This window comes from Lathyrus oleraceus, chromosome 7, assembly GCF_024323335.1.
Source record: "Lathyrus oleraceus cultivar Zhongwan6 chromosome 7, CAAS_Psat_ZW6_1.0, whole genome shotgun sequence".
Taxonomy (NCBI): Eukaryota; Viridiplantae; Streptophyta; class Magnoliopsida; order Fabales; family Fabaceae; genus Lathyrus; species Lathyrus oleraceus.
Genome location: NC_066585.1, coordinates 506823938 through 506846152, shown reverse-complemented (window position 1 = coordinate 506846152; position 22215 = coordinate 506823938). Strand labels below are relative to the sequence as shown.

The 22215-nt window shown below is 33.1% G+C and overlaps 3 protein-coding genes across 3 annotated transcripts; 1 reads left to right on the top strand and 2 right to left on the bottom strand.

Moving 5' to 3' along the window:
* Positions 1–361: 361 nt before the first annotated feature.
* LOC127105966 (ethylene receptor) lies at positions 362–5229 on the top strand. The gene is made up of 7 exons (XM_051043191.1): positions 362–512; positions 1293–2252; positions 2370–2738; positions 2854–3120; positions 3203–3327; positions 3424–3621; positions 4676–5229. The coding sequence occupies exons 2-7, from the start codon at positions 1329–1331 to the stop codon at positions 5028–5030; spliced, it is 2238 nt and encodes a 745-aa protein (XP_050899148.1). The 5' UTR covers positions 362–512; positions 1293–1328; the 3' UTR covers positions 5031–5229.
* A 106-nt stretch (positions 5230–5335) lies between these two features.
* Positions 5336–8067, bottom strand: LOC127105965 (pentatricopeptide repeat-containing protein At3g49170, chloroplastic). The gene has a single exon (XM_051043190.1). It carries the CDS (start codon positions 8024–8026, stop codon positions 5498–5500), a length of 2529 nt encoding a protein of 842 aa, XP_050899147.1. The 5' UTR covers positions 8027–8067; the 3' UTR covers positions 5336–5497.
* An 892-nt stretch (positions 8068–8959) lies between these two features.
* LOC127105964 (pseudouridine-5'-phosphate glycosidase) lies at positions 8960–14418 on the bottom strand. Its single transcript, XM_051043189.1, has 14 exons — positions 14229–14418; positions 13588–13665; positions 13322–13439; positions 13120–13230; positions 12643–12725; positions 11827–11886; positions 11647–11707; positions 10993–11099; positions 10821–10898; positions 10136–10181; positions 9919–10039; positions 9690–9775; positions 9453–9534; positions 8960–9294 (listed from the first exon to the last, which is right to left on the bottom strand). Exons 2-14 carry the CDS (start codon positions 13657–13659, stop codon positions 9276–9278), a joined length of 1044 nt encoding a protein of 347 aa, XP_050899146.1. The 5' UTR covers positions 13660–13665; positions 14229–14418; the 3' UTR covers positions 8960–9275.
* Positions 14419–22215: the final 7797 nt, after the last annotated feature.

The window sequence follows — 22215 nt, the reverse complement described above, 5'->3', positions numbered from 1 at the left end:
ACTTAAAATTTAAAAGAGAAAAATATTATTACGTGTCTTATACTATACGATACAATATCTAAATACATTATACTATTTTAATGTTACTTGTCTTGAATTAACTAGAAAATCTATGAGTGTTTTATTTAGATATTTCATTGAAAACCTAAGAACATTAGAATCAATTCTAAGCTAATTTGACTATTTGTAACTTTATTCCATTTTATAGATAATATGTTTAGTTTTGTGTCTCTGTCATATACGGTAACGTTACTTTTCCATACACCTAAATTCATTGAACTTGACCCTCATAAATATTACTTTTTTATTATATAATAATATTTTATTCTAATTTTATTTATAACTTTATATTATTTTATACAACTTGTTCTTCTAATATCAAAAACACAACTTGTTTCTATTATATTAATATTATATTACAAAAATTATTATTCTTTTCTTTTCTTTTTCTTTTCCTCTTTGTTCAGTTCTCTTCTCTTCTTCCTTTGCAGCTATATTCATTTCATTTCCATGTAAGTTTCATAGATCACACTTATTCTTTTCTATTTTTATGTTCAAATTTAAATTCACTCCGATTTGTTAATTTTATTATTGTTTAATTAATGTATACCCAAAATTATATATATTTTTAAATTACCTTGAATTTTTTGTGAAGTATGTAAATGGTAGAGTGTTAGGAGCTGAATTTCAGATACTAATTTGGTTTATGATAGTGTTTAATTTTAATCTGAACACTGGGTACACAATTTTTGTTTTTTGATAGCTATATGAAATTAAGGTTAAGGTGATTTTGGGGGTTTAGTTAGCACTGGGATAATGCTGCTGGGTTTTGAGATTAGGATAATTTTTTTGTTGTTATTAATAAAAAAAGGTTTAGTTTTTAATTCATGGTAGCTTTTGTGGTAATTGGGTGTAGAGAAAGACCATATTTTGAAGGTTGTTTGTATTTTTGACTTTGTTATTGATGTTCATTTGGAATGAATGTGTCTTTGCTGGTTTTTTAGCTCTCTACTTATGTTGATTCTGAGGGAGTTTATATTGATATAAGTGATATAACCAAGTGGTTGGATTCAAGTGGTTAATGGGTTTTAGTGAAGGTTGAATTGATCGTGAGTACCGAAGTTTGAATTCAGATTGGAACCGTCTTTGACTAGATTTTACTTACCGTCTAACACCGGATAACTAGAGAACTGCTATTTTTGGTGATCCCTGATTGACAACATTGTTTATAGTTGTGTTTTCTGTTTAATTCATGTATATGATGCTTAGATTTTCCTATTTTTGTAATGTAGTTATGTGATAAAGGGTGAATCGGCGGAGGTGGTTCAATGTTCAATTCAATCACTATGGAATCCTGCAATTGTGTGGAGCCGCAATGGCCGGCGGATGATTTATTAATGAAGTACCAATATATCTCTGATTTCTTCATTGCCCTTGCTTATTTCTCAATCCCGCTCGAGCTTATCTACTTCGTTAAGAAATCAGCGGTATTTCCATATAGATGGGTTCTTGTTCAGTTTGGTGCCTTCATAGTTCTATGTGGAGCTACACATCTAATTAATTTATGGACCTTTACGATTCATACAAGAACCGTAGCGATTGTAATGGCCACCGCTAAGATTTTAACTGCTGCGGTATCATGCGCCACTGCCCTTATGCTTGTACATATTATTCCTGATCTATTAAGCGTTAAAACTAGGGAGTTATTTTTGAAGAAAAAGGCGGCGGATCTTGATAGAGAAATGGGTATGATTCGTACGCAGGAAGAAACCGGTCGACATGTTAGGATGTTGACTCATGAGATCAGAAGTACTCTTGATAGACATACAATACTGAAAACAACACTTGTTGAACTCGGTAGAACTCTTGGACTAGAGGAATGCGCGTTATGGATGCCGACACGTACTGGGTTGGAGCTTCAACTCTCTTACACGTTGCGACAGCAGAACCCTGTTGGATATACAGTACCTATTAATCTTCCTGTGATTAACCAAGTATTTAGTAGCAACCGCGCAGTTAAAATTTCATCAAATGTTCCAGTTGCTAGATTACGGCCTCATTCTGCAAAATTCATGCCCGGGGCTGTAGTTGCTATTCGGGTGCCACTCTTAAATCTTTCTAATTTTCAAATATATGATTGGCCTGAGGTTTCAACTAGAAGCTATGCTCTGATGGTTTTGATGCTTCCATCTGATAGTGCTAGACAGTGGCATGTACATGAGTTAGAGCTCGTTGAGGTAGTTGCTGATCAGGTTAGTAATTTTCCTTTTTATTCATTTCCTTTTCAATCATATTTCCTTACATGTCATTTGCTTTTCGTTTATTTTAATCAGACCAAAATTACTTATTACAATTGTCTCCTACACCAGGTAGCTGTTGCTCTTTCGCATGCTGCAATTTTAGAAGAGTCGATGAGGGCAAGGGACCAGCTTATGGAGCAGAATGTTGCACTTGATATGGCTAGAAGAGAAGCAGAAACTGCAATTCATGCTCGCAATGACTTTTTGGCTGTTATGAATCACGAGATGAGAACTCCGATGCATGCAATTATTGCACTCTCTTCATTGTTACAGGAAACAGATATGACTGCCGAGCAACGTCTGATGGTGGAAACAATATTGAAAAGCAGCAATCTATTGGCTACGCTCATCAATGATGTTTTAGATCTTTCACGGCTCGAAGATGGCAGTTTTCAACTTGAAACAGCAACGTTTAACCTTCATTCAATGTTTAGAGAGGTAAATTTTCGTGCAAATCCTAAAAAACTCAACTGTAGTAGTCTGTTTTGTAGCTTATGCTCTTTGATTTTCTTAAAAAGCTTGATGATGTTACATTTTGTTATTCTGATTGCAGGTGCTTAACTTGATTAAACCTGTTGCATGTGTTAAAAAGCTGTCACTCACTTTACATTTCGCATCAGATTTGCCGGTGTATATAATTGGTGATGAAAAGCGTCTCATGCAAACTCTTCTCAATGTTGTTGGTAATGCTGTTAAGTTCTCAAAAGAGGGAAGCATTTCAATCACCGCGTTTGTTGCAAAGCCTGAATCCTTCCGGGATATCAGATTTCCTGATTTCCTACCAGTGCCAAGTGATGGCCATTTTTATTTGCGAGTACAGGTTTGTTTCTTCAAGCTTGACTAATATTCTTCTGTGGCGTATTGTATCCGGTGAAATATGATTTTTTTCCACCGCATTATAGGTAAAAGATTCAGGATCAGGAGTCAATCCACAAGATATCCCGAAGTTATTCACTAAGTTTGCACAAAACCAATTAGCGACAAGAAATCCCGTTGGAAATGGGCTTGGCCTTGCAATTTGTAGGAGGTAATTATATCATTACAAAATTGGAATTTGCTCCCCTCAAAATCCTTATTTGTGATTTCCTATTGATTGTGTACATTATTTTTAAATTGTGAGCAGGTTTGTGAATCTCATGGAAGGCCATATTTGGATCGAAAGCGAGGGTATTGGTAAAGGATGTACAGTCAGTTTTATTGTAAAACTCGGAATCCCAGACCGATCAAATGAGTTTAAGCTACCTTATAAACCTAAAGCTCTTGTAAACCATGGATCTACAAACATTGCCGGTCTCAAAATTCTCGTCATGGATGATAATGGGTCAGTAACAGCTTCATTTCCACACTTTCAGTTCAAAAATTTGTTACTATGTCACTTACTAGCTATTTAAGTATTCTGGTTATTTTTTAGAAAAGTAAACTAAGCTTGATTTCTTACTTTAAGCGTTAAGCCCCTATGTCTTGGGATCGAATATATTCTTGAAAGCATGATAATACTGCTGAATGCTGATATTGCTTGTTACTAGTCCAAAGTAAATAAGTCTATATACATCAAGGTATAATTGCTAAAGTTTTTAATTTACAATCCCTAGACGAAGCAATGTTTTAAAAATTGAACCGAATAACAAACTAGTAGGACCTCCTGGTCATGGTTCGACAATTTTAAACCTATTGAACCAGGACAAAACTGCGTTTGAACTGTTCAAATAACTGAACCGTAGAGACTGCTAGATCACAATTCAACCGATTCAACCGTCTGGTTTGGTTTTTAAAATATTGTCTATGACATAGTTTGATCTATTTAGTTGATTCCACTTAATAATAAAAGACATGATGGTGGTTGTTGGTGTATTAAGTTGCGGGCCTTTTTGTATTGGCTTCTGTGAGTTTATCTATTGTCAGAAGTATGGAAAACTTAGGAAAATAATTTATTATATACCACAAGTTGTTTTCAACTTATTTCTATAAACTTTCCAATATTGCTTCTGAAAACAATTTATATAAAAACAGTTTGACTTTATTTTATCTTTTGTTATAGAAATACATAAATACATTATATGATAAGCACTTATTCTATAAGCTTTTAGTTAAGCTGTTTGTCCAAACCATATCAATAAATATTTCTAGTATAAATTTAAACTCTTTGGTGGAGATACGTGAGTTTATATTTAACAATTTGTATGTTCCTTGTCATTTTCACTTCATAGCTTGAAAAGAAAATATCCATAATGTATGCAGTCTTATTCAGTTATTCACCTTCTACTTGCAATCTAAAGAACTCATAAATCAAAAGAATTGTTTAGTGGCTGATATATTTGCTGTGTTTACTCTTTTGCTTGCTTGTCTCATAACGCACGGTGAAACTTGTAATGCAGGGTGAGCAGGTCAGCTACAAAGGGGCTTCTTATGCATTTAGGATGCGACGTCACTACTGTAGGCTTGAGCGAAGAATGTATGCGTGTTGTTTCGCAGGAACACAAAGTGGTCTTCATGGATGTTTGTACAGGGTTAGATGGTTATGAATTAGCGGTTCGTATACAAGAGAAGTTTGTGAATCGTCAAGATAGACCACTTATAGTTGCTCTCACCGGAAACACCAACAAGTGGAGTAGAGAAAACTGTACGAGAGCTGGTGTGAATGGCCTTGTTTTGAAACCTGTTTCGGTTGAGAAGATGAAGGGTGTTTTAACAGAACTCTTGGAGCGGCGATTTGTGTTTGAAACAGTTTAAACTACCATAATGTCTTCCTATTATGAAAAACTTTTGTTGTACATAGCAAAACCAAATTAGCAGAGATGCGAATTTATAATGTATGGAGGAACTCAAATGAAATAGGCGTAAAGGAGGCCCTAGGCCACTGCTGAGTCTGGATTGTTAAATCCATTTTTGTGAACGAAGTTCATATATAAACATATTCATTTTTGTATAATTTCAGGTTTTTGATGTTTTGCAGTGGTGGTGAAATTTCATTAACAGACTGTTTTAATAAATATTTGAAGTTAAGATCAGGATCATGTCTCAACATTCTGAAAACAGATGGAAAAATAAATGCTTCTATTTCACTGTCATTGACAATCGGCTAGTAGTTCAAAGCTGAGCTTCCACATTCACAACATTTGTACAGTCTAAGCAACAAGAAGGTGAATAAATCTACAAAATTTACAGGCCAAGTTGAAACTCATGTGGATGTATGTGGATTACCAATAATCATTGCAAGAGCATTTACCATCCTTGATGTGATGAAACCGGTTTGCATCTCTCACAACAATCTCTCTTCCAGTAACAGTTGATATATACTTTATCGCCGAATGGCAGTCGCCACAAACACGAAGGTTCTTAAATACCCTTATAGGTTTTGAATTTGGTGTACTAATAAGTGCGAACGCAACTGCAAGTTTCTCACTGTGTTGAAATAGATATTGTTCCTTTTGTTCATCCTCCACATCATGAAGAACAAAATCTGTATTTGGAACATAACCTACATTCTTTATTTTTAAAGCCAATTCATCAAGTTTTTCATATATTTTTTTAGCTTTAGGGTGTAAAGTATCTCCTACATGGAATTTGTGCACTTGGTTCTCAACTTCAATCCAACTAGAACCTGCTTCTTTTGTAATCTGTTTTTGTTTCATTCTTTTTCTAATGGCTGAAACATCATCCCAACGCCCTTCTGAAGCATACAAGTTCGACAATAGTATATAGGTAGCCGGATCGTGAGGTTCCTGTTCAAGAATCATTTTTGCTGCATGTTCTCCAAGCTCGGTGTTCCCATGAACCCGACAAGAACCGAGAAATGTTCGCCACACCAATGCATCGGCATCAAAAGGCATTGAGTTAATAAATTCAATAGCCTCTGAAAGCAATCCAGATCGACCAAACAAATCAACCATACATGCATAATGCTCCATCCTTGGAACAATTCCATGGCTATTGCGCATGGAAGTGAAGTGTTTCCATGCCTCGTCAATCAAACCGACGTGACTACATGCCGATAAAACTGCAATGTAAGTTACATCATTAGGCTTCACACCTGTTTGAAGCATATCATAGAACAATTCTAGTGCTTTTGTAGCAAAACCATGCTTTGCAAAACCATTTATGATAGAGGTCCATGTTATGACATTGCGATCCTCCATGTCATTAAAGACCTGTAAAGCAGCTTCTTTGTTTCCACACTTGGAATACATAGAGATCAAAGCATTATTTACACTTAGGTCAGTCCCAAATCCCATCTTCACCACCCTGGCATGAATTTGTTCACCCTTACCAATTGTACCAATACAAGCAGCACCACTCAAGAGGCTAGCATATGTAAATGAACTAGCTCCCTTTCCAGTGTAATCAATTTTGCGGTCCAAGTCTTGTTCAGAATTCAAATTCGAATCTTTCACACTTGCATCATCATCAACCCCACTACACAAAACCAAATTCTTCTCAAACAAAACATCAAAACACTTTTGAGCACATTCCGTTCTGCCAGACCTTGCATACAAACTAACAAGACCATTCCCTACACAATCAATCTCAGAAAGGCCTAATTTAATCGATTGCCCGTGAATCTGTTCACCAAACCCAAAATCAGGAAGACTAGCACAAGCCTTGAGAACACCCGAGAACGTGAAGCAATTCGGCGCAACACAACCTTGAAGCATCATATCACTAAACAATCTCATAGCTTCCCTTTCTTGTCCTCCCCCACCTCGCACATATCCATTAATAAGCGCAGTCCACGACATCACATTATGATCCACCATACCATCAAACACTCTCCTAGAATCTCTTATTAACCCACATTTTGCATACATGTCAATCAAACTACACCCAACACACAAATCCAAAGCCAATCCAGACCTAATAACCCAAGAATGCAATTCCTTCCCAAATGACAAAAACTCAATCTCAGCACACACCGATATCAAACCAGTTAACGTAAACCTATCCGGCACATAACCACTACTCACCAACATATCCAAAAACAACCCAATAGCATCCCCATGAAACCCAAATTGCGCCAACCTAGTAATCATCAAAGTCCAAGTAACAACATTCTTCTCACGCATTCTATCAAACACCTTACGCGCAGAATCTAAATCCCCACCACCACCTTTCACAAACATATCAATCAACTCACAACCAACACAAACATGAGAATCAAAGTAACCCGCCTTCAAAACAAACCCAAACAAACCCAACCCAGTTTCAAAAAACCCCGAATCCAAACACGAACGGATGGCCGCAGTGAAGCAATATTCATTAGGGAAAATCCCATCTTGGTGAAGCAATTCAACAAACATATTAACTGCTTTCGACGAGTTTCCATTGTTTGCGTAACAAGAAATCATCGAACTGTATGAAACGATGTCTCTTTTGTTTGTATCCATGTTTTGGAAAATGGAAAGTGCGGTTTCTGTGTCGCCGCATTTTGAGTAGAGGCTGATGAGGGAGTTGAGGAGGACTGAGTCGAGGACGAGTTGGGAGTGGGTGAGTTTGTGGTGGAGGAGTTTGCCGAGGTGGGAGTTGCCGGTTCGGATGCATGCTTTGAGGAGAAGAGAGGAGGTGATGAGTTTGTTAGGGGTGGGTTCTGTTGGAGTTAGGTTTAGGGTTGAAATGGCTTTGTGGAGTTGTGAGGGGTTGAAATTGTTGAAGTTTGGTTGTTTTTGTGAGGGATTTTTGAGATTGAGATGAGAAGGAAGAGGAAGAGATAGGTTTATGATTGGGAATGGCATTTCTCAATTTACATTGTTTAAACACTTTGGGATAATGTTGTAGTACCTTTAAACTCCTTTAATTCTTTATCTCAACCAATGAAAGTAAAAAAAAATTAAGAGATAAATAAATATATAATGCATGCAATAAAATATTTATACATAAATATATATTTAATTTTATTGATTTCAATAATAAAATGAATATTATTTAACTTTACTAAAAATAAAGTATAATAATTACATTATTTAAAATACAATAAATAAAAATAAATTAATAAAAAATCATAATAAATATTATATTAATATTAAAAAAAAACAAATATTTTAAAAAGACAAATGTGAAACTGTAGTTGAAGATATTAAATTCCACATTAGTTTGAAATAGAATATTCAAAGAGTTTATATAAAGTGACATATTTCACTTTATAAATCGATTTTATAAGGGTAAATTAGGTCAAACTTTAATTTGGTATCGGAGTCTATCAATCGGACATAGACCGTTCATCTTTAATATTCATACACTAAACTCAAAAGAGTGTTGGGTGACCGTGAAAGATGTATTAAAAATATTTTAAATATCACATTAGTTGAAGATAAAATATTGAAAAATTTACATAGATGAACATCCATTACCTTCCAATACACATCATTTGATTTTATTAGTTGATATTAGGTCAATTTCAGATTCTTCTAATTTTTTTAATGACTTTTATAATATTATATAGTTTTATTTATAAAAACTTATTAAGAATATTTTAAAAAAATTAAACAGTTTTTTAAAAATATTATTGTAAGTATTTCATTACTTCACTATAAATTTTCTTGAATATCAAAATTTTAAAATATTATTAAAATTAAAAGCTATTTTGATTTTATTTTTTTTTGAATTATGTAATTTTAACTATTTTTCAAGATTCAATAATATATATTTATATTAATGAAATTCAAAAGTAAAAAAATTATAAACTTTTAATATTTAAGAAAACATTTTTGTAAAATTAATTTTTACAGTATGAATTTTCCTCTCACATTCTATACAATTAAATAAAGTGAGACAATTCTTAAAATTTTCTTTCCCTTCTCTCCTGCCAAACAAGTGAAACCCTCCTTATTTTCCACTCTCCATGTTTCTTTCCAAAGCCAGACATGGTGTAAGATAAATAGATACTGATTAACACTTCAGTTAAACAAATTTATGTCCCTAAAATTTCTTAATCCCAGCCATGTAAGCTAATAAAACATTTTCTTCAACATATCTTCTATTGTGCTATTCTGTCTCTTGTTTCCTGTAAATATGAGTGAGTTGAATTATCAGCAAAGGAACATTCATATTTTACATTGGTAAGGAACCCTTTGGAATTTTTAGGATCATGTAAAGGAACATTCAAATTTTACATTGGTAAGGATCAGTTTCAATCATAAAATCAAGAAACTATAAACTCACCTTTGACTGTTTTCTCTTAGAAGAGCAAGGGCAACAGCGACTTTAGCCCCAAGTTGGGCATTATTCTTCACAAGAGCAATGTCTAAATATGGTTAAGAAATATTTAATTTGGACAAGGTCGTAAATCATATTAACAAATAAAAGTTTCATATTAAAATTAAAACATGATTTAAAATATACACTGTTAGCTTGTTATGCTATGATAATGTATTGTTGAAAAACTTCAAAAGAGGATACTTGAAGCAAGGGAGACACCCCCGGTGAGTGCATTTACTCTATCAAGCAAGAAAGGAGTTATGGCGTTTCCTGATATATTATTTTCCCTATAAATAGCACATATTAACTTTAATTTTAGTGAAATTAATACTAAATATATCAATTATCATGAAAGCATTAGCATGAACCAGTCAATAAGCTACAAAATGCAAAATGTCTAAGAAAATAGAAAGAAAGCGAGAGAGCGAACTTTGTTTCTTTAATGGCTTTATTGATGGCAGATTCAATTATATGTCCAGATGTTGAGTGCTCTTGAGGAATAGGAACTCCTATCAAAATTCCAGATCCAAGCTTGAGTTTGATGTTTGCTTCTGCTAGAAGAATAAAAATTAGAAGAAATCACATAGGTAACATAAATTTACATTGAAAATGTTAAAAATGAAAACGAATAACGATGTTTCCCTTGCCTATTAAGGAAGCACATTCTTCAGGGGTATCTACCCGGCATGGAACCTGGAAGTTAATGCCATGATCAAACAAAAGATTGTCAATTACACTTGTTTTTTAGTACGTCAGATGGTCATACTGCTTACATTCCAATCGCACACGCCAAATCTAAAATGTTACAATAATAATGTCAAGCAAAAACATGTTTGAGAAATCATGATTTGGATCACTAATAAAAAGACCTATTTTGTAACCAGTGAATTGAAATGTATTGTGAATGATCAATCCCTAAAACTAAAAAGAAACACTACATTAAGAAACACTAGAAATATTCAGATATTTTTACATTACCAAATAAAATAACTCATTATATAGTCAACAACTTGAAATCAAAACTTGAAAAGAAATCAAGTCATACAGTAAAAGCTAAAATTTTATGGATATTACATTTACAAAAACAATATTTGCATTTATTAGAGGTATTGTGCCCAACATGTTATTATTTATTTTTTTTAAAGGAAGAACAAGAGAGTAGTTACACTTTATTTAGAAGAAGGAAAAACTAATATTGTAATTCGCAGATTTAACTTCCAGTGTGAAAGCATTTATACACTGGTGTGAAAAGGAAAATATGAGCAAAACATTGTTTGATTTTACTATACAGCAAGCTTAAGAAAGTATTAGGTAAACCAAAATTTAAAGTACCATGCAGCCGCTTGATGCTGTGAAAAAGGCAGGAAACTCATTGGTCTTGTAGGCAGCTACACAAACTCCCTGTGTTTCCTATTCAAGATTTAAAAAAAAAAGTGATTATAAGCTCGATCCATTAAGCATGCAGAATTACTTCAGTAATATTATCACAAAAGTAATTTCATACCAGATATTCAAGGGTCCTAGGGATATCCAATATTGACTTTACACCGGCACATATAACTGCTATTGGTGTTCTTCCAAGATGGGTGAGATCTGAAGAAACGTCCATAGCTGCCCAAAGAAAAATGAAAATGATATGCTCAATAAAAATACAAGTCTTATTTATGTAAACCTCATTAAAAACCATAAATAAAAAACATTTTCAGTTCTTAAGTTTCAAGAGGGTTACATGAAAATATCATACTACACATAAATTCACACTATATATTGGTTCCTTTTATATAACTTGAAGTTAAATATGTTTTAAATTCCTATAAAACTCACAATTTTTCGAGTTTAGTTTCTACGTAAGTTTTGTCCAAATTTGGTCCCTATTTTGCTTTTATAAGGACTAAATACTACTACAAGTATTTTTGGCCTGCACATAAATGTTTAAGGTCTCTTCTATGAAAGGCCAAGCTTGGCTGGCCATTTATCCCTTGTCTTGTTTATCTTATAAATTGTTGTTTCTATGAGGCAAAAAAAAAATGCAAAGGATGATTCATTTGGTTCGAAAATTTATACCAGAACATGTTGCATCTTACTAGATTTGTCAGCATTCAATATTCATTTTGAAAACCGATTGTTTCTATTGTTAAGATATAGGAGGTTAACGTACTATATTCCCCTTGCCTGTGCACTCCCCCCATCCCACCAGTCACAAAGATATGAATACCAACCTGCAGAGAATTTTAAAAAGTGCAGACTGTGAAACCAAATTGATATATTATTATTATAGGGACTGATCATGAAACAGATCACATTATGAAACTATGGATACAATATATGAGAAAATTACCATAGAAGCCAAGAACATTGTGCCAGAAACAGTAGTAGCACCATTTCCACCTCTAGCCACCTAAAAAAGTAGATCAATTACTATCAATATGTAAAGTCATAGCGAAATAGTGAACGACCATGAAGGTGCACAGTTGTTATAGTTGAGGAAAAGATGTCAATTTTTTCTGCCAATACAGCATTAACATGGAAACTTCACTTCTGAAGGTTACTTTGACTATTTAATATAGATCACTTTAAAATAATGAAAAAAAAATTCACATAGCGACTAAGAAATTTGACAACCTGTCATGCAAAATTTAGCTCATGAAAAGTATCTAAATTTAAAAACTCAGACAGTTTATAAGATTCTACAGTATTTGTTTAGTTCATTTTATCAGTGAAACGACTGCTGCACATGATAAAACTAGCAAGAGGATTACTAAGACTTCCATCATTATCAACAGTAAAGCTTGCATTATTGAAGGCATGAGAGAGTAGGTGTAAGCAAATAAACGACTTATTTGATGCCAGCAAGAACTTTTGATTTATTCCATTATTCCTTTAACTTTAACATATTTGATGAGCTTTATTTTGGTAATATCATTGGGCCTATGGCTATTACCATGAAAATGTATTCTGAATATCTTTAATCGTTTTTTTTAACATAATGTAGTATATATATAAGTACATCTTTCCATTCTTTCTGATTGTGTACTATGAATAAGTACATCTTTCCACTTCTTTGGCTAGAAGGCCAACAGATTGTCATTGCTAAGAACATTCATAACGATATATATACATAAATATAGTCCATGGTGATATCAAAAGCACTCACAACATATGCAATATCCCTTCGAGCTGTTTTCTGTGCTTTGGTTCCCAAAGTAGCTAACCTTTCAAGTTCTTCCCCACTTAGACCTATTCAAATAAAACAAGCAAACCGCAGAAAATTTGTCAAATTCAAACAAAAAGATACAATAAACATTTGCCATAATTGCAGCAGCAAAGTCAAAATGGGATGAAATTTAAGTTTCTTTTAGAGTTTGTGGACACATGAGATGAATATTTCTAGAATTTATTTTTCACTCACTTTGCAGCATAGTTGCAAGCAAGCACCCATTTCAAATCCAACATCAATATGTAGGAATAAAGAGAAGACTTAGAACAGAATTGAGTATTGACATCATATGCTATATCCACAAGAAAAACATGCGAAGGAGATTCACAAGTAGTTAACTGAAAGCACTGCATCATTCTTATCAGATCAAATGACTTGTGCTTAAAATGAATGATAAAAGATGATGACAAATACCTATGCGAGGCACACCGTCTAAAATTGCAATAGTTGCAGGAACCGCACCGTTATCTCTCACAACAGCTTCAACCGCTTTTGCAGTTTCCAAATTTTGGGGATACGGCATCCCTAAAAACAAGAGCATAAACAAAAAATTAAGATGTAGGCGTTGGACATGAAAAGAAAAATACAAAAAAACATATAAAATAATATAGAAAACCATGTGAAATAATGGTAGATTCCAGAGCAACAACTGCACGCCCTAGTGATAATGCTTCAGAAACCTCTGGAGCTACCTTCACGTTGATTGAAGCTCCAGCAGGATTTACTCCTGCAGCCTACATATCAAACCTATGTTACACATTGCTTATAAATAATGTTTCAAACTTTCACTACATTGAGACACAACGGATGTAAGGGTTTTAGAAACGGAACAACATAACTTGTAAGTTCATAAAAAGATTTGCAGAAATCCATATTTCGTACCTTGTTGGCAGTGTCGTCCAAATCCAAGTGTCTTCGAAGATTGTTTAGCCGCAAGGCTGCTGAAGATGCCATAACCCCCTGCTTACACAATACTTGATGATTTAGCTTTTTAACAGCTCAATGTTTTTTATACAGGTAAGTAATTGACTCATTAGACTCAAATTATCAAATACAATATAGAATCTCATATAGGCTGCAAATAAATGTGGTAGCCTTTGCAACGGCATCGCCTCACAATTACCGTGTAACCTAATCACGTCTACAGCAGCAAAGTAACCACATCATTAGATTTCATCCATGTTCATTCAAATCTTCTCACCCAAACTTAGAATTTCAACACTCCGAATCTCAATTTTCATCAAATCTAATGAAAAAACTTACATTTTACATTATCTCAGATGTGTATTTCAAGCAACTCTTAACCAGTATTAATAAACTAAAAGGTAAGCTGAGAGTAAGCTATAGTGGAGAACATCTTTATTCCATTTCACTCCGTTCCGCTCCATTTCGCTTTGCTCGTTTTACGATATCAAAACATAAACTATCGGAGAAGTCAACGAATGGAGAATATAATGAAAACCTAAAAGAAGTACATCGGAGAATGTGATATTGAATGAGGGAGAGGCAACGTGCAGACTTACAGATAGAGGTGAGAGTGGTGCGAAGAATATCGGGAAAATTGCGTCACTGCACGCGGCGGCGGAACGGAAAAGAAGGATTCGATTTATCCGTCAGTTTGGATTTTATATCAGAGAGGGAGAGAAGGAAGGAAGGAGCAGAGAAATCAAACACTGTGATTACTTCAGCTAGTTTTGAACGATACTTGCGAGATAAATTCATTTTAAATTATTTTTAAATAAATAGACATAGAATATATTTTATTATTTTAAAATAAATAAACATAAAATATATTTCAATAAAAGGAAAATTCAGAGAATTAGTTAGAGAAAAGAAAGAAAGGTTATTCAGATGGTTTTTGTTTTCCTGTTTCTACTTTGCGGCCGTCCGTTAAGAAGATACTAACACCTTAACGAAGAAAATGGGAGGTTTGCGAGAATTTGTATGGAGATTGATCTGACCTTATTGATTGTCGAAAATGTTAATATTAATGGTCACCGGTACAATGTGCATCACAAAAGTCTTCACATTATTTTCTCTATGTCGTACCTCAAAAAATAGGTCCTTCGTGAGGCAATCGCACGCTTGCGGATAATGATATTGAACAGAGTCGCTATCGAATTTTATTTATTTCAAAAGAAAAAAGGGAAAATATCGATAAAACTCTTAAATGAAATAGAAAATGGTTGTCGCAAACAAATTCGGATTCGGGAATCGATTACACAAAGGGAATGTATTAATGCACATCACGTCTGTTGTACTAAACGATGACCTTTTAGTTAGATTTGCGAAAGAAAGGATTCGCAAAAATGTTTTTTATTAGGATGCTTGACGAGATTGCGGGTCTCTCCTATGTATCTTCTGGTACAATGAGGAACTCAATATTTTGGGGTAGAAAAATATTTTGTTTGTTGGTCCATTTTAGCGAAAACTATTTTTGTGTCCATCGAATGAATAACATTGTTTGCTACCCTAAACAAGTGGAGAAGAGAACGTTTACATGACGACATAATGGATTTACAAATCAACGTTTGTGGGAAACGTCGCTAGCTTACTAACACATTCAAGTGGATGACGCGTTGTTTTTCATCGTCTAGAGACGAAATACCTTTTCGATTAAAAGAATTTGGATTTGTTGAATGTTTTATAAGTGAATGATGAATGTTTTAGAATCAGCAAATAAACAACCATAGAATTCAAAAATCAACAAAAATGCAACAACATATATTTGTTTAATTCAATCTCTTATACACCCTTATGACAAACGAACCATCAATTCATGTTCGAGGTGATATTAGAAAACTATTGGATACATTATTTATGTAAAACAAGCATCAATTTGTATTTTACCATTTTTGTTCATGAAAGTTCAAGAACACTTTAAACTCTTAATTTTGAATCAATGGAGTTTTCATACAAAATAATGGTGATTAATATATTAATTAATTGCAACAAGAATAATAATGTAAAGGAAATTAAATTAATGAAAGGTTTAAATAGTTTGTTAGTTGTTGTAAGTTTGCGTGTTTTTCATTTTCATCCCTCTATCTTTTTTTCTGGGAAATAGTCCCTGAATGTGAAATTCCTTTTGATTTTAGTTCTAAAAGTTAAAATCTGCAGGAAACCTGTGGATTTTAACAGAGATTAAAATCAAATGAAATTCAACATTTAAGGACTTTATCTAGGGAAAAAAATACAGGGACGAAAAACAAAAACACGCAAACTTACCGTGAATAAAATATTCTTTAAGTCTAATAAAAAATTAAATCATATTTAATCACTTTGAGTCATAGAGGTTCACGAACACTTTAAACTCTTGATTTTGAATCACTGGAATTTCCATGCAAAATGGTGATGATTAAGGTACTAATTAAGTGTGACAAAATTAATAATGCAAAAAAAATTAAATAAACAAAAATTAAATCATATTTAATCACGTTTGTTTATGGAGATTCAAGAACACTTTAAACTCTTGATTTTGAATCAATGGTTTCCATGCAAAATAGTGATGATTAAGGTACTAATTAAGTGCAACAAGAATAATAATGCAAAGAATTAAATATACAAAAATTAAAAACCTAACTAAATAAATAATAATAAAAAGTGACTTGAAAATTGGAAAGAAATTTGTGCAAAGTTTTGGCTTATTCTTGTGAGTGATTATTGATGTCATTTGTGAATGAAATGAGATTTTTTTATAGGCTTTAGAAAATATAATTTAAGAATTATGCAAAGAGTGTGAGTGTCTTTTAGAAACTTATTTAATTAAATAGTGAATAATAATGCAATATATGAATGGAATAATTATGTAATATACGTAAAGAATAATGATGTAATAAATGAGAGATATTTTAGACCTTATAGAAACATTAATTTTTGTTTTATGATGAATGAAAATGATTAATACAATTTAAATGAATATTTTGCTGATAAATCAAATGATCATAAATTTAATTTTCAAAATGAATAATGAAAAAAATGCAATTTTAGTATATTTCTTCAATATGTAAAATGTTGATTTTATGTTAACTTTTTTACTATAATGCATATATGCATGATTATGGTTACTTTATTTGTTGATAAAAATGCATATGGCTAAAAATGTAAACTTGACAAATAGACATGTATCAGATGAATTTAAAATACTATGACAAAGTTGAGGTATGACAACCGCCGCTATTTAAATATCTTCAACCAGAGAATATGAAAAATGTCATTCTTCATATGATCGCAGTGGGAGATAGTTAAAGATTAAAAGATCCAAATTTTGTCCCTGAATACATATGAAATAATATGATATGCTATGAATGTATGAAATACTTTTTTTTTCATTTTGATTTACTAGGGATATGATGTGATAGGAAGTGAACCCTAGCACGATGTTTATGATGAATAGAAAATGGACATGTGGGGAATGATGTCAATATGGTAATGGAGATCTACAGGAAATGAAAACGACAAGGGGTGAAGACACACTAGGGTAACAATTTGTTGGAGAAAAGACAATGAGAAATATTTAAAAATGAAGGTTATCAACTGGTTAGAGATGACAAGCATAAACTTTAGAATATCTGAGTAGTTATGGAGATTTTTGATAAGAAAATCACTCAATCGAAGATTTTGGAGATCCTTAACAAGGAAATTATCCAACACAATGTTCTGGAGTTCTCTAACAAGAAAATCATCCAATAAAAATGAAGTTATATAACAAGGAACTCATCCAACAAACTCGGGACCTTTCTCATAAGATAAGCCATCAACGCAAAAAGAAACTTGGAGGTTCTTTACAAAGAAATTATCTGAGACAAAACTCGGGAGTTTTCTAACAAGAAAATCATCCACACAAAAGGCTGTGATGATTCTTTACAAATAAACCAATGAAGAAAAAAATATTGGAGCTTTTAAACAAGAACAACTTCCAATCTTCTGGGAATTCCTTAAAATGAAGAGTCATACATGAATTTCTAAGAAACATTCGGACAAATAGGGTAATAAAACCTCCTTGTATGTGCCAACAAAGTTGGACATTGACCGTAAGCATTGGTTACAACCAGCTTCTAACAGATTGGTGTCAATTACAACTGGACTTTCAAAGATAAGACCAGTGACAACTGGACTTTACGGGTACCAATAACAATTGGACTTTTTAAATGATGCCGGTGAAAACCAGACTTTAGGTACTAATTACAATTGGATTTTAAAACGGGGGGCTAGTTACAATTGGACTTTAGAGATGTCAATAAAAATTGGACTTTAAAAATAGGGTGCTAGTTACTAATGGACTTTAGGTATCAATGAAAATTGGATTTTGAAAATGAAATGAAGGCCAATGACAACTGGACTTTAGAGGGGATGCCAGTAACAACTGTACTTTAGGTGCCAATGACAATTGGGTTTTAGGTAACGCCAGTATAATTGGACTTCAAAGATTCCAATTACAATTGGACTTTAAAAAGAGTGCTAGTGACTACTGGACTTAGGATACCAATAAGAATTGGATTAAAACTGAGTGACAATGACAATTGGGATTTGGAAATGGTTGCCAGTGACAACTGGACTTTAAAATATGTCGGTAACAACCGGACTTCAAGTTAAGGGATAAAAATCAACAATAAGACCGGGGTCAATGCAGATGAATGCGAAGTGCACTTCGGGATATGCATGATTTAATTTTGATTTTATGCATGATACATGATATGCGAAGTGCACTTCGGGCTATGCATGATTTAATTTTGATTTTATGCATGATACATGATATGCAAATGTGGGCGTTCTAATTCCTCAACACTGATGACTCAACCAAGTGTTTGTGATAGATGTATTCAAATGAGAATTCTATCAAGATTGACAGTTACAACTTATCCAAAAGGATTCTTTCGGAGGATTGATGGATTGTGCTAGCATGATTTCCAAGCACTCGTCTTGAACTTAACAGTCACTGGCATGTGGCAGAGTTCGCTTGAGCAACTTGAAAGCAAGGAGAGGACTTTTCCTTCTGTAACGTATCTTGCTCTAGTCTGTTGGGTCTTTGAAGACGTTCACCTTAAAAGGAGTTTGGAAATAGCTTATCATAATATGACCTTGAGATGACTTTCCCCAATGTTTGAATCTTGCATCATTTTACCTCTGATTATCAAATTCTTGGAATGGTAGGCTTCTGATCGACCACCTTTGAAGGGTTGGACCCATTGAACTCTTTGTGATATCTTGCCCCAGTCTGAGACTTGAATGGATTTTCTCTTGACTAACCGATTCTTGGAGTGATTAGCTTAGATTGACTGATACTCGAAGTGATTTTCCCCTGACTAGACTTCTTTCACGTGATCAAGTTCCTTAATTGACTGTGATTTTATTGGGATTCCTTTGATGCCGAGTGCTGACTTGTAATTAAAATAGTTCATTCAAAATGGTAATTTTTATGCAATGCAAATGAAAATTTTGAAATCAATCATTATTGAGATGATGGTGAAATACAGTGAATGAGTCAATGATCAAAACTCAATGTTGATCTATCCATTCACAGTGTGCAAGGTGGTGTGATCAACACAAATGATCAGCAAAGATCTTTTGGAGTCAGGTTAACACAACCTTGTTGTAATATGTTTTTAAAAGAAATCATGCCTCAATCAGGTCTTTTAAGGGTTTTAACATGGCTTGGTTCACGACTTTTGAAACATATGATATATGACTCAAATTTTTAATTTTAACTCACCCTTCTTCTTGATGATCTCCAGTCCTAAAGTTCAATTAATTCGGTAATACCCATTCAAATCTCAAGAGAGTTTGACAATGTTAGAGTAAAGATAAGGATTCAAGATGAGATTTTCTTGAAATGACAGTCACCTTATTTATGCTTTTCCTTTAATTTTGATGAGGATTTGATGACCTCTTTTGATTGATTTTTATCCCTTGTTTTGCCTGGACCGCTTCGTTGAAGCTTTCAGTCCACCAGGATGCCCTAATTTTAAGACAACAATCTTTATCCCCAGTTGATCGACAACATATCTCGAGCAGGTTTGAATTATATTTTTCTCGAAGTAAAACAAGTTGATAATGTAGGCTCCAATAGCACAAAGTGTGGTTTCACAATTATGAAAACCTATGGTCTACCATGTGCATGTCTTATAGCAAAGAAGCTGAAACTTGGTAGCCCAATAAGAATGGATGAAGTTTGCAGTCATTGGAAAATGATTAGGTTTGATGATGACGGTGCCATGAAAGACGGTAAATCAAATATCCCTATCTTGACCGAATGAGAAGTGATACAAGAGAGATTTTTAAAAGTCGATGACAATATGAAACTCCACATCAAAGAACAGTTGAGGAAGATTACTTGTCCGGAAACCACTGACTTAAAACCACCCTCTTAATCGGTAAAAATAAATGGTGCTCCGAATATGCTCAAGCTTACATTGAGTGACAATTCAACGGTGCGGTCTCCTTCGTATTTTGAACATGTTGATAAAGTTTTTCCGGGCTCGACAACTCCAAAATCTCAACAAAAAAAACGCTTTTTTAAAGGAGATTGCATTAGCAAACCACCCATTTCACCGCCTCCACCAAAAAATTTATTCATTAACGAGATGTCGGTTTATATGCATAAATACATCGAGTAGATCGTCAATGTTTAGGGTGACAGTAATTGTTGTTATTGAGTTGTTTTGGATTTGGTAAAGGATAAGATGATCACACACATGTCCGCCATCAACTTATCCATGAGTTGAGGTCCCATAAAAAATCATACAAACGACTTTACGGAAAGAAAGAAAACTTTGATGCAATTTATGAGTCTCTTGTTCCTTGCATTACTGGACCGACACCAGAGGCAAAATGGACGTGCTTCCCTAAAATGAGTCATCTTATAGCAAATGTGTATGATAAAATATGTATTGATATTACAAGATACGATTTTTCAGAAACATTTTTCCCACAGCGCACCGCCCCACCTCAAAATCCAAATGATCGTATTATGTGTATTAAGTAGCTTTCAAAATCATGTCACTTTGTTCAAGTTTATTTGAAATCGGGATGTTCTATACCACTTGCATCAATGGAGCGGACGACTCATTCAACAACAAAATTCGAGACTTTGTCAGACCAATTTATGGAAAGGATGCAAGAGTTCTAGAATCAAATGCACAAAAGTCAAAGGGGGTACCACACATACTTATAGATTTAGCCGGCGACAAATCTTTCGTTTCGTTTTAATTTTTCGTCATCAATTAAGTTTATGTAATTGTGTATTAATATTAATGAAGTTTAATATATACAATTTCAAAAAATTTAATACATTTTGATGTTTGCCAAAAAGGTTGTCCATTTGCCAAACAAAACACACCGGTTTTGTTTTCTGCCTAGTTCAGGAGAGATTTTAGAGATATATATCTGGAATAGGATAATAGGGTGGTACGGAAAATGTATCTCTGAAACTAGCACTTATACACTATAGAATTTTTGAGGTCCACATTTGTCTACAACTTCTATAAATTTTGGGGCTCTTGTTTTTTATTTCATAGAAATAAAATATGTCACAAATGTCTCCTTCTTCAGTGCGACACCCGAACAAAAGTTTAAGCTCAACGAGTACACCTCTTTTGCATATTTGCAATACGAAGTGCATAATCTCCTACCTTGCGGAGATAATCGAAAAATTTGTGAAGCTCGAGTATTGTTCATCGTCAACAACAAATGTAGGATTGAGTTCAACAACTATGAGCTCAAGACGAATGCATATGTAAGGATTATGTGGAATATATATTTCTATTTCAAAACAAAAGTCTCGCTCAAGTTGAAAGCGACAATTTCAAGCTCGGTTGAAGATATTGTGAAGATGTTGAAGCGTCAACCTAGATATTGAAATGTAATATTTTATTTTATGTTGAGATCCTATGTAATGTTGATTTTATGTTATATGAATGATAATTTTATTTTGTCAAAATACAACTGTCTGGTTTTCTGTTTCTGTTGCACATATGTTACGGAGATACATCTACAAACATATTTTGGAGATGCATCTCTAAGTTAAATAAACAATCACTCTCTCATAAAGAAAAAGCAGATATCAGGATACATATTGCACCATATTATATATATGAATAAATATCCGCCTAGATGCCGCCTATAATCTGCTATATATACTTATTCTATATATATATAATCTATATATGCTCTATATATATCTATTCTATCTATCTATCTCTATATATATATATATATATATATATAATATATATATATATATTATATATATATATATCTAATATCAATATATATATATATATCTCCTCCCTATATATCTCTCTAGATATATATATCCTATATATCTATATCTATCTATATCTATATATATAGATATATACGATATGATATATATATTATATATCTATATATATATATATATATATTATATATATATATATATATATATATATATATATATTATATATATATATATATATATATATATATAGATATATATATATATATATATATATATATCTATATCTATTA

Excerpts from the sequence above, each read along its gene's own strand:
- LOC127105965 (XM_051043190.1), bottom strand. The coding sequence starts at position 8,026 with ATGCCATTCCCAATCATAAACCTATCTCTTCCTCTTCCTTCTCATCTC.
- LOC127105964 (XM_051043189.1), bottom strand. The coding sequence starts at position 13,659 with ATGGCATCTTCAGCAGCCTTGCGGCTAAACAATCTTCGAAGACACTTG. Across the intron at positions 11,100-11,646 it reads GCACAGGCAAGGGGAATATA|CTATGGACGTTTCTTCAGAT; the intron begins GTACGTTAACCT and ends TTCTTTGGGCAG. Across the intron at positions 9,535-9,689 it reads GGGTGTCTCCCTTGCTTCAA|ACATTGCTCTTGTGAAGAAT; the intron begins GTATCCTCTTTT and ends AACCATATTTAG.
- LOC127105966 (XM_051043191.1), top strand. The coding sequence starts at position 1,329 with ATGTTCAATTCAATCACTATGGAATCCTGCAATTGTGTGGAGCCGCAA. Across the intron at positions 3,328-3,423 it reads GGCCTTGCAATTTGTAGGAG|GTTTGTGAATCTCATGGAAG; the intron begins GTAATTATATCA and ends AATTGTGAGCAG. Across the intron at positions 3,622-4,675 it reads CTCGTCATGGATGATAATGG|GGTGAGCAGGTCAGCTACAA; the intron begins GTCAGTAACAGC and ends CTTGTAATGCAG.